This window comes from Ostrea edulis, chromosome 10, assembly GCF_947568905.1.
Source record: "Ostrea edulis chromosome 10, xbOstEdul1.1, whole genome shotgun sequence".
NCBI classification, from domain to species: Eukaryota; Metazoa; Mollusca; class Bivalvia; order Ostreida; family Ostreidae; genus Ostrea; species Ostrea edulis.
Window position 1 is genome coordinate 31,640,422 of NC_079173.1, and position 13,755 is coordinate 31,654,176.

Sequence of the window (13,755 nt, forward strand, 5' to 3'; positions counted from 1 at the left end):
CGGATTACAGAACATATGCGTCTTAAATACCTTAATCTATCTGTTTTAAGATAACTTCAGAATAACATTTGAAAGATATAATATCACTCCAGTAAACCAATCGATAGCATTTGGTAATTTTCTGACCTATTCTACTGGTTTATTTTCTGATTTATTTCACTGGGTCATTTTCTGACCTACATGTACATGTAGGTCACTAGGTCAATTTCTGACTTATACCACCGAGTCATTTTCTGACCGACATGTATGTCACTGGGTCATTCTTTGACCTACATGTATGTCACTGGGTCATTCTTTGACCTATGTCATTGGGTTATTTTCTTACCTATATCAGTGGGTAATCACTTTGAAGACTTTCAAATTTACTTTATCTAGTCAAAAAATGCAGTTTTAGTAGAAAGCAATATGGGGAAAAAATCCGAACTCGCGGTCTACACATTTGCAGTCGACATGTTAACCTACTGAGCTACTCAGCTAGGAAATCAATTGGAAAAGTAAAAGACAGAGATATTGTTGCTATCTATATTTTCATTCATGTTTTCAAAGGAAGCCAGTCATTATGACGGTGTTGTATGCCTCCTTAAAAATTGTAAACTCCACACTTACAAGCAGAGCCGGTGAGTATAGATTGTAAACTCCACACTTACAAGCAGAGCCGGCGAGTATAAATTGTAAACTCCACACTTACAAGCAGAGCCGGTGAGTATAAATTGTAAACCCCACACTTACAAGCAGAGCCGGTGAGTATAGATTGTAAACCCCATACTTACAAGCAGAGCCGGTGAGTATAAATTGTAAACCCCACACTTACGAGCAGAGCCGGTGAGTATAGATTGTAAACCCCACACTTACAAGCAGAGCCGGTGAGTATAAATTTTTGTTATTCTTGATACAATCTCCGAAGTCGGTCCAACTCGCATTCCGCCCCGGCGGTATGTACCAAGTCCCATTCTCTGTGCACTGTCGCTTAGCGTAACCTTTAAATAAAATGAGATATTCATCTACTGCATTCAAACTCTAACACAAGGCCATAAGTTTCCCTTCGATATTAAATAAAACATGATACACAAGAGGCCAATGGGCTTTAATGCTCAATTGAGTACCAAACAGCATATCTAATAAAAAGCAGATATGTTATGTACAATGTATAGATGATATATGTGAACATCTTTAAAACCTGTTGCAAATTGGATGCCATGGTCATAAAGGATGTTTTATTTTTCTGATCTGGCCATGAGTAACCTCTGTAACAAATGTACATGCTGTGGCTCACACAAATATTTCTTTTCTCAAGTTTTCACCATAATTAATTCACTCGTAAATGCCAATGGACCGTCATAAATTATTCTGAAAAGGATTAGTAAACAAGTTAAAATCTTTTTTTTTCCCACAAGAACCTCGTCCTTGGACAAATGACTCAGGTTCCGGATCCTGGAGGTAAGGTCTGTATATTAACAACCTTTGTGTAAAATGCGAGCTGAATGTTCAGGAGTAGAAAACTATTTCAAAAGATAAAAAAGGTGAAGATGTGAAACACTTTTAGTTTATAATGTACATTGTGCCACAGAGCCCCACCCTGGGACCGGAACCGCCCAGATGTTACACATTTTGGCAGAAGCTTCACAATGTTCATTGGACCTGTGCGTACGCAACAAGTTTGTGTGTTAGATTTTCAGAGTTCATGGGAAATCACCTTAAATTAAGAATAAATACAGTTTTGCTATCAGATATCCTCCCCGGGTGTGATGTGATAGACGCCTCCATGCTCATTATTACTACACTGTCAGATCACGTGATAGACGCCTCCATGCTCATTATTACTACACTGTTAGATCACGTGATAGACGCCTCCATGCTCATTACTACTACACTATTTTACCGATTCAAATAACTGCATTTTCACTATTAGGACCCTCACTAACCCGCCCTGAAGCTTAAACACCTGATCCATGGGCCGTGGATTTCACAGTTGGGGTATAGGCTTCTATGCCCAATATAACTGTACCTAGGCTGATTTTTAGTTGACCAGGAATAGAGAATATTTCGCTATTTGACGGATTTTCACTGTATGATCCGTGTCTTGGAGATCAAACGCCTGATTAATATTTAACAATTTTGGAAGAAGCTTCTATGCTGAAAATGATTATGCACTTAGATTTTATTCTCTTGACGTTCAGATGTAAAGAAGATTAAAACTAAACATCTAATTCTAAATGGTTTTTTCTCAACTTGATCCATAAACACTTGTAACTCCGCCTTCGTGCCTACATATATGTAAACCCTCAATCCAGGGCCCATTTCACAATTTTTAGAGAGGCTTTCTTGCACCCATATTTTATATCAAATTCCCGGCAGTAAACAAGATGTTGTTTTTTTTTAATTGTAATATTTCAAAGTGGCCGTCCTGTCATCATGGCTCGAAAAACACAGTGACCACGGAATTCAAAATATTTGTTTTTCAACCCCACAAGTTTTGATCAAATCGACCATGTTATGCAAAGTGACCATGAATGACACATGTCACGTGACAATAGACGGGTCACCTACATTTGAACATACTGATGAGGAAATGAAAAGCTTCGTTTACGGCAGCTGTTAGCATCCACTCTTCATCCAAAGAGCAAGCGGATTTGATTTTATTCATGCTGAGTTAAATTAATTTCGTTGTCTTTTTTCGGTACATATCTCCAAATGTCGTCTGTATTCCCTTTCTGGTTTAATTCGTCATAATACGGAATATTCTACGCTTTGGCGAAACTTGCTACAGACATTTAAAAAAAAAAATATTTTTTCAGAGAGCTACAGTTCTGCAGCTAGGATAATCATGGCTTTATAGACATTTTTTTTGAAAGGATATTTATATATAAATTTGTCTGACACATTCAAGGAAACTAATCCCGTGGGGATCTATCCGGTTTAGAATAGGTCCTTAGTGCACCTTGCTTGTCGTAAGAGGCGACTAAATGGGGCGGTCCTTCGGATGAGACCGTAAAAACCGAGATCCCGTGTCAGAGCAGGTGTGGCACGATAAAGATCCATCCCTGCTCAAAGGCCATAAGCGCCGAGCATAGGCCTAAGTTTTGCAGCCCTTCACCGGCAATGGTGATGTCTCCATATGAATGAAAAATTCTCGAGCGTCCCGCCGAACAATATCCAATCAATCAAGTAAACAAGAACCTCAATTTCATACTTACCATCTGTCTGCAAACCTTCTATGTAGGTTGGACATCTTTTATGTGCTATCGACCCCGCCATTGTAGCTTCCCAACACATTATCTGATCCCAGATAGGTTCACAATACAGACCTAACAAAAGAAAGAGGACTTCAAATCATACCATAGTGGGTTGACTAGGATGTCTGAGATTGAAATAAAAAAGAATGTTTATACATGTATAGTTCTGAAAAAATGTACATATTATATGATATATATTCTTTATTGCTTACGACATATGTCTTACATGTATCACATCAATTTCATAAATACATAAAAATGACATTGTATGGCGGTGTACTAATTCAAGCAAGAAACGGAGAATGACTTAAACAAGGTTTTCTCGCAACTTAAGTGCAAGACATAAATATTTCCCTAAATTACAAAGTTCGTATAAATTATGAACACTTAATAATTGTACAAATTTGAAAACGGATGGTTTTTGCCAATATATACACATAGATTAATAAAAATTCTTGTACCCGCACTTCCTAAAGAAGGCTCGTGTATATCGTTGTTACCCTTGTCTGTCCCTCAGTCTGCCACATTTTCTTCCTCAAACCCCTATTTTATTTTAAGCAGTAACTAACTAATCTTTTGGAATATGATCTACCCGGTAGATATGCAATAAGGTTTCAGAATTTTTAATCTTACCCTGGGGGCAAAATGGAAATCAAAAACGTTGTCAATCTGACTAAAGTACAAACCTATATCATATATATAATATAGGTCTGTACTTTAGTCAGATTGAAACATTGTGGGGGTTTTCTTGAACAGAAACCTGCAACTGTGTTCCCGAGTCTAGTGTATGTCCTAGAACACGTCGTAGTCGTAAGTCAGTTTCTCGAATATTTCCTGAATTTAGGCCTTGTCATTAGTTCGTCCTAACTTTAGGGCATCATAACCCTTGTCCTAAGATCATCCTGAGTTGGCGAAAGCCGATTTGATGCGAAGAGCGCACTGAAACCGTGAAAGAATATTTAGATACCTTTACAACCAGCTGGATTTCTTAGATGGCTCAAAACCGCATACTGGTTTGACTTTAGCTGCAATAATGTAGCCCTATCCAATTTTTTTTATTCTGACGTTTTCGGGATAGGGCTACAATTCCATAGGATCTCCGTAACGGTGCAAAATAATTTTATGAATAACCGATAATAAACTCTGTGTATTAGTCCCAAATGTTGTTTACACCAAAAGGAGTACCAACTTTGTGCTCGGGCATGTCTAATAAAGGTATTTTTCATTAAATATAATGTACAGCATGCAAAATTCTTCGTCTGCTCCGCCATGCTTGTTATCGCGAGATCTCGTAGGTGGATCTAATGAAAAACCTAAACATTGACAATCAGCGCGAAAATGTAGTTACTCGAGCCACTTCGACAAAGAAAGGAAAATCATATTGTTGTAGAAAGAATTTACACTCTGTTGTTCGGTTTTTAACTTGATATTAAATTCAAACCTTTTCAATACCGACGAAATAGCTTTCGCCTCCATACTTGTCCATTGATGTAAATACTACCTTATATGACATATGCAAATGACTTGACAATCGGAAGTTGAAACTTCCCATCAAACATGGCGCACAAATATGAATCGAGAAATTGGAATTTATCGAAATTGTTGAAAACGGTAGAATAGAGCCTCACAAATCTTAAGTTGCAGGTTGTAAATTTACATATTGACTAAGAAACATAGAATATCATTTTATTTACGTAAAGAAAGTCAGGAAATGTTTAGAATGAGCGCAAATGTTGCGGGAGTGAATCACTCCCGCATTTGCACCATTACGGAGATCCTAAGGAGTTGTAGCCCTCTCCCTAAAAAAAAAAAATCAGAGAGGGCTACATTATTGCAGCTAGTTTGACTTGTGTCGGAAAAAACTATTGTTCAATTATTTTTGTCTTTGACAATGGCACATGTAAGTCAAGGTATATGTATTTTATTGATATTAAGGTATTGTGGTTTCACATTGCATTCATCGTGAAAAATAACAATAATAGTATAATGCATGGGTTCCAGTATCACAAAATTCGTTTATTTTTTTCCATGTGATAATCAGACAAAGCTTTTCTCCAACATCACTGAACATACCCCTATAGGTTCCACTCAGGTATGAAAGGTGTGTTGTATGAGGGTTATGAAAGGTGTGTTGTATGAGGGTTATGAAAGGTGTGTTGTATGAGGGTTATGAAAGGTGTGTTGTATGAGGGTTATGAAAGGTGTGTTGTATGAGGGTTATGAAAGGTGTGTTGTACGAGGGTTATGAAAGGTGTGTTGTACGAGGGTTATGAAAGGTGTGTTGTACGAGGGTTATGAAAGGTGTGTTGTACGAGGGTTATGAAAGGTGTGTTGTACGAGGGTTATGAAAGGTGTGTTGTACGAGGGTTATGAAAGGTGTGTTGTACGAGGGTTATGAAAGGTGTGTTGTATGAGGGTTATGAAAGGTGTGTTGTATGAGGGTTATGAAAGGTGTGTTGTATGAGGGTTATGAAAGGTGTGTTGTATGAGGGTTATGAAAGGTGTGTTGTTTGAGGGTTATGAAAGGTGTGTTGTATGAGGGTTATGAAAGGTGTGTTGTATGAGGGTTATGAAAGGTGTGTTGTATGAGGGTTATGAAAGGTGTGTTGTATGAGGGTTATGAAAGGTGTGTTGTATGAGGGGTATGAAAGGTGTGTTGTATGAGGGTTATGAAAGGTGTGTTGTATGAGGGTTATGAAAGGTGTGTTGTATGAGGGGTATGAAAGGTGTGTTGTATGAGGGTTATGAAAGGTGTATTGTATGAGGGTTATTCGGAAATCATTGAGACATTCCCTTTAACCTCTTAGAATTAAAGACAGAGACCAATTCATTAAAATTCACTAAAATTTAATCAAGAAAATATCAAACAAATTTCCAATTTCAAATTTTAGAATTGCATCATAAAATAAGTCATGCTCAGTCCTGCAAACTCAAACTTGAATATGTCAATGTAACAGACTTTTTCGACGCCATCGTAAGGCATCTTTAACGTTATTTGTTTTTCGCTCACTACGTTTTAGCGGACTCATTTCTTTGCCCACTTTTCAGATACATTTTTGTAGCAGTTACTTTCCTCCAGGGATTAGTGGTTGGTTTAAATTCTTTGAAGCTACAGAAATGAATGCTGCGCAACTCCAATTTGATCCTCGGAAAGACAATCTGACGCGACAACTCTAACACCGCTGAGTTTTTCTGTGAAGTTTTACTCTGGTTTAATAGTTTGTCGGTAAATTGTTTATGCCAGCAATAATTGACTAGAGGCCTAAACAGTTTTCGTCCACACTATGTTTTAGCAATTCTTTAGCCTGAATAGAAGTCTTACTACACACCAAACAGACATTGATACACGACCGCTGCTCCGTCATGACATCTCGTTGTAAATATATTTTTATAACAAATGTAAACGATTTCAGGTGTCATTGAAATTCTACCAAATTTTCAAAAAATGATGTCACTATGATATGGAAAAATTAGTATAAAATTTCAATTTTTTACCCACTTTCTTTGGAAGCACCGCGACTTGGTACAGATAAATATATATAGTTTATTGACAATTAATGGGCCCCGAGGGGCATAAACATATATAAATTAGGAACAATATAAGTTGATCAGCGACTAAAGGTACCAAGGGACATATAACAGTTTGCATTGATTTCCATCATCTGATTCCACGACTGCTCTGGGTACCCATATCTTCTACACATAAATATACCGTTTAATTAGATCTCAAATAATTTTATATATTTATTGTTAGTATCAAGTTTATTTTACGTGCATTTCACAGGAAAATAAACAATGTGTTTCAATAAATTCCGAGCAGACATATTTCACTGTAAACAGACAAAATGTTTCCAGATATGGTATTCATTGTTAAATCCGATCTATATTTCACGCGATGTACATTAGACGTCAGGGTTACCACGCAGCCAATGGAGATAAACTGGGGTCTTACACGCGTCAGGTTTGTGAAAGTGATGAATTGAACTAGTTAGATATAAAACACTATTCTCTTTATCTATTTTTATGGATACAGATGTGCATGGGAGGGTGGTCCCTGGTCTGACACAGTTAGAATGATAATTTATTTATTTCTATAAATGACCAAAATACAGTATTTTACAACATTGACTTAAGGAGGTTTGTTTTTTAGCACAACTGCGCAGGATGCAACAACTAAGTATTTACTGGTTCAATACTGATTCCATTGGTTCAAACATATTACACATCTATTACTGAACCCTATCCAGCTGAAAAAATATTGTGTCAACTCAATTTTGAAAGGATTTTGCAGGGATTATATTTTGTGGCGGAAGGATTGATTAATCAAAAAGTTCTAAATCTGTGTGATATCATAGTTTCTGTTTCCTCCAATATATCTTCTAATTTATATTCCTATACGCGTATTTCGGTTTTATAATTTATGAGACAATTAGCTGAGACTAAGAACTAGTTCAGACGTTGCAATTTATTAATTTGGTTGATATATGTTTCCAAACAGAACACCGAGTTAAAAAATTTCAAATTAATTTACTCCAAATTTTGTATGAAAATTTAGTATTTTAGCCAACAATTTAAAATTTTGGTCTCTAACCCCAACTGTTTAAGCTCCATTTTAAATTCTAAGACTAGACTTTGAAAATTATGTGAAATTTTAGAAATTGACATTACTCCTAATATGTCCTTTTAAACTCTCAAATTTGATATCATGAATTTTTTCGTACTCCTAATATGTCCTTTTAAACTCTCAAATTTGATATCATGAATGTTTTCGTATATAAATTGCAAAAAGGTCATTATTTATTTCCATTACTAGTATTAAACTTTTTTTATCTGTAGTGTCAGCTGAAGACATAATTATGTATCTATTTTATATAATGATTGATTTCTGTTGCTTATGTTGTGTTGACACCAATAGACAAATCAAGTTGGATTGAATAAATTTTAAGTGCAAAAAGGTCATGTTTAGAACACTGTAGCTCAATAACAAGCGTTGTCGCAACCAGTTTTTATTTTTGATTTCCCAATTCTCCTTCAATGTAGAAATCAAAACTACACTTCCCAAAAAATTGACATTATTCCAAATCTCAGGTGCGAACCTCTTTAAGGTGGCTCATTACACTGTACAACAAAATTCTATTGCATGGCTTTTTAAAGCACCTTATATGAAATACATGTAAGATTTCACAATCGAAAGAGTGATACAAGCTCTCAATTATTTTATACAAACTTTTGTGTATTTCCTTTAAAATGAAAAAAAAAGTGTTTTGTTTGCAAATACGAGATTTTAAAGTCCAAATTTCGTTTTGATTTGATGCGTGATATAAATATCTAATAAATCCTTTTAATCCGACTCACGTACATGTTCTGAATTTGTAGATAAAATCACGAAAATTATGACAGTTATCAGTTAATGTTTTAAGGTATTCAATGTATAATGACCATATCTCATATCTAATAAATGGATGGTGGAATATTTATAATCATGGTATCATTTTGAAGGGTTCATCAAATAAAAATAATCCACCATAGGAATTTTCAAAATTTTGTTTCATGCTTGATTTATTTCATCTAGAATTTAACATTGAAGTATATGGGAAAAGCATGTTTTATTACAATATTTTAAAAGCAAATTATATTTTCATACTAATCTCTTGGTAGAAAGTTACATACACTTTCTTTTTATGAAAATATGAAATAAAATTAATCATTGACCACACACATTTTTAGAAAATTAGATTTTTCTTAATTTTACAAAGGGCAGACAACTCTTCCAAAAAGTCTTAAGTGCAAAAAGATCAGCTTCTAATCATTTACCAGTCATGTGAATTCCATCTGCTTCACTTTCATCATTATTTAACAATAAACTTTTATGTTGATCTAAATCCTTCAGAATTGTTCATAGTCCTTTCATTATACATGAAATACCTTAAATCTATGGATAAAATTTCCAAGAAATATGTCATTTGGAAAAGGATATATTAAGCAAATATACTTTAAGAAGAAATTGAAACAAGAAATGTTTGTAAAACATATATGCCCCAATGGTGCAAAATTGAAAAGGGATATACACATTCATCATTCAATTGATAGTAGTGCCAATCCAATTCAAAATATTGAGTAGACTTATCTTCCTACATGTATGTCCAGAGTGGATTGACCATGTGACCTAAAAATCAATAGGGGTCATCTACTCCTTATACTACACCAGTGTACCAAGTTTGGTGTCAATCGAGCAAATGATTATTACAATAGGAGACAATATATTAGTATGTCCAGTTTAACCTTTGACCTTTCACTATGTGACCTCGAAATCAATAGGGGTAAATTTGTGGTACTTCAAACATACAATCAATCAATCACGAAAATGAAAAAAAAAGATGTATAAGCTTTAATACTATCTATCACTTGATGCAATGGCATATAGCATAGAGAGTTTTAATTTTTTAAAAAATGCTTTGTTTACTCATGTGTTTAAATGTATCAATGATCCAAATAATGAATATACCTCAGAGGGGGGGGGGGGACCTAACAATTTACGAGATGTATTGCTGTTATAATTAAACACCATGCAGTGATATTCCAATCTACATGTATATACATACACAAACTATCACATCACATTTGTCATCAATTTAAAAAGGCTACTATTACTTGTTAGATTATCACGGATATCGCATTATCTATTCTCAGTTTATGCTCTTGAGGCCAGGTATGGAATAAAACCAAGATATAATTTAAGTATCGTGTATTTGTATTACTGCGCGGCAATGTGTACGGGGTTACAACTGGACTGCCCCGACAAACAATACAGCAAGAACTAAATGCAATGAAAGATTTATAGAAAATATATTGCTCGCAAAATCAAGGCTAAGCTTACCCTCGATACCAAAGATGGAACAGGATGAAGCTGGTCATACAGTAAAATAAGCTTAATAAGAACATGTTTAAAACGAATTCACGCTTATCGCGGATATTTATTCCCCTATGAAGGAAAAAACCCAAAACTATATTTGATATAACCAAGTTTGGTTATAATGAACTGTTTTTCGCTGACCCTGGAGGTTCGCTATAACCGTGTTTTACTGTATATGATCGATCCGAAATTTTTTCGGTAAATCATGTGCCACTTGTAGTATAGTACTTTGATGAATGTGCATAGTCGATAAAAACCTAGAATATGCAGTATTATAGCTCACTGAAAATTCGTCTTCCATTTAAAACTAGAACCAGTAGGAAGTGGGATCACTGCGTTCAAATATCGCCTAACAAATAAGGACGAGATCTCCTAGACAAACTTAAAATGACAACGCTGGGTTTTTCTAAAGTTTGTCGCTCGTATTTGATCGTTAGCAATAAAAGTGCAGCTGTGCGCAGAGAATGAACATGCACTGATATTTGAGAAATAAACGTCGGGTTTTCAGTTATTTAGATACACACCCCTTGTCAACCATATAAAGAAACATCATTACTCACGGAAGTATTGTTCGTCAAGTACACAGAGGTGCAGCGAATAAACCTGGTACGATTTATAATCCTCAGTCATTGCCGCCTAGCTTCTACTACAACGAGGGCAGAATATCCGTTTCATCAAAATCAAAAGGCGGATGTGATCAAAGAACACATTCGGGGCTTAGAACAGAAATATTCCATCGATTTTCTGGTAGAAGACTGTTTCGGGAAATCTTCTTACGATTAATAAATGGCAAGCATTTGTCTTCCGATTTAAACATTAACTGTCAACAATAAATTTTATGATGCCTGTTTGGCCCTAAATATTAATAATCACCTACAATGACTATAGGTGTTAAATAGAATCAACTCCTCATTAGGGTGAATCCTGTTATTTCAGGGAAGAAAAAGACTGCATGGCGTTTCAATAATTATCTGAGCCCCCCGTCACTGACCCGTACTTGTCAATTACCTAAACTATTAGGCACCATAATGACTGAAATCATCAAATACGATTTGGATCTCATACGTTCTTGTAGAAACCACTTAATCATTATATTTTGCATAAACACATACTTAAAATATAATTCAAATTTAATAAGTATTTTTTAAAGACTTTCATTGCAAGACCAAAAAAAAGCATCAAACCTCTAAGCAAACTGGCATAGTACATTGTTGATATTAAACAATACAAGCCAAGCTACATGTACCATTGTTTGGGAGCTTTTCTCAACAGTGGAGGTTGATGTAAATAACAGAATCCATTGCCTTGTAGGTGCTACATGTAGCACCCATGTAGAAGTGAGCACGAAAATCCTTTGCAAATACTTTACGAACATTGAGATGTCACAACTTTTTGGTGAAATGCCGCATGGCTTTGTGTTGCATGAACCGAAACAACACCACCCCTCCCTCCCGGTGCCTTTTTACATAGTGCTGAGTATTTATTCACTTCTTTGGAGAGACCGGTCTCGCGGTAGCTCAGAGGTAGAGCGTTCGCTACGTAATCGGGCGTCTTGAGTCCATGCCTCTGTCATGCATTAGCGATGAAACTTAAGACGTGAGACATAGACAGCGATTGCTCCCCCGCTAAACGCTCCGCGGCATTTAGAAGTGAGAATCACGGGTCTTTCGGATATGACCTTAAAAAAACGGAGCTCCCGTGCCACGGCAGGCGTTAGCATGCTAAAGAACCCTCACTGCTACGGCCCTGAGCGCTAAGCATAGGTTTAAATTTGTGGTATTTCACTCACGGCTGGTGACGTCTCAATATGAGTGAAAATTCCTCGACGGGACGTAAAACAATCCATTAATCAATACTTCTTTAGATTGTGAAAGACATTTTGGACTTTGAATGTTCACCTCATGACCTTCAAATCAATTGACAGGTTGGGGGGGGGGGGGTTGGGGGGGATAAAAATAAAGATAATTAATAAATAAATAGATTAAAAGTATTTTATACAGGATATATTTGTGTTTAGCATTTATATACATAAATTGAAGTTCCCAATTTTACGTTTGTCAACACGCTTTTCAAAACCAGGAAACCGTGCGCGGAGGGAACACAAAAATTTCTATAAAGTATGACAAAAGCATTCAGCATTTCGACATACGTTTTGACATGATTATGATTAATCAATTTAGGGAGCAAGCACAAAGAAAAACAGGATTTTTTTTGGTGTAATTTTAAGCTTTATTCATCGAAGCCGTCAACTTTGGACCATGCGCGTGACATGTAAAAATAAACAGGGATCGTGCCTTGTTTTGAAAATGAAAAGTTTAGATGTCTCAAATACATGCACACCTCTGCGTCAGTGTTTTTTTTTTTTTTTTTTTTTTTGGCTATGTTTTACACTAATCAAATACTTTTATATTATCAATTGAATATTTAATTAATTTTGACGCCGCGGTGGTCCATCGTCGCAAACCAAGGGTTATTGTTTCATTCTATTTCACGAGAATGAAACAAAAACCCGTGGTTTGCGACGATGCGGTGGTCTAGAGGTGGAGCGTTCGCCCCGCATGCGGAAGGTCGGGGTTTGAATCCCGGCTGCGACAGACCTAACAGGTGGGTTGTTAAAACAGGTAGTGACAGTTCCATCGCCAAATGTTCGGCATCAGGTGTGAATGTCACGGGTCCTTGGAGATGACCTTAAACGGATGTGTCATGTCACAGTACATGTAAGTGTAGCACGCTAAAGAACCCCACTGCTCAATGGCCGTAAACGCAGAGCATAGGCCTAAATTTGAAGCCCTCCACCGGTATTGGTGACATCTCCATATGAGTGAAAAATTCTCCAGAGGGACGTTTAATAAGATACAATCAATCTAAGTAATTTTTTGCATCAAAGTCGTATCCATGCCCCTTTCAAGATATTGTGTCACAACAAAAGTTAGGACAAACGGACAGATGGAGTAGAGACAAACAATATGATTTTATGTTAATACAGGGTTCTAATAATTGACATCAGAGGATAAAATATACATCTAGTTTGGCTATACTTTCATTGATTTGAGGACCCTGTTCACTCAATCGCACATTTTCGGGTCTTTCCGGCAAACGGAAAAACAATTTCTAATATATTACGATAACCCCCAATTTGATATCAAATAAAATATCATTTATTTTGTTGTCTTTTTTACGATACATATTTGATAGAAACGATGAGATCTCCCCATAATAAGTTTTAAAAACATGTTGATAATTACTAATTCGTGACTTAAACAGTGGATGGATTTGTATCAAACAAAAAACCCAAGATCTTATGTCACGGTAGACATTGTAAACTAAGATCTGACTTTTTTCCCATAGGATAATGATCGAATTTTGATAGGACAGCCCCCTTCATTAATGTTGATCGATCCTCATGTGATGTCATAGGTTTTTGCAAAAATCTTAATAAATTAAACTTTGCGCATGATAGAAATATATCTTTCTGAGGAATTTTATTCACTAGATATAATAAAAAATCTGGTAAACTATTAATATTGAAAAAGTTTATATTTTCCATAGATAATCAATTATTTATGATTAAAATAATTTTGTCAAGAGCAATAACTCCTATGCTGGAAT

At 35.7% G+C, this 13,755-nt stretch overlaps 1 protein-coding gene across 6 annotated transcripts in view; it reads right to left on the reverse strand.

Annotated features, from left to right (window-relative positions):
• LOC125665783 (secretin receptor-like) overlaps positions 1–13,755 on the reverse strand; it is a 97,460-nt gene that overhangs the window by 18,848 nt on the left and 64,857 nt on the right. For all 6 annotated transcript variants that reach the window (XM_048898657.2, XM_048898653.2, XM_048898656.2 and 3 more), the window contains 2 exons: positions 3,195–3,305; positions 853–977 (listed from right to left, as the gene is read on the reverse strand). In XM_048898657.2, the coding sequence (XP_048754614.1) occupies positions 853–977; positions 3,195–3,305 (236 nt within the window). The remainder of the gene's footprint in view (positions 1–852; positions 978–3,194; positions 3,306–13,755) is intronic.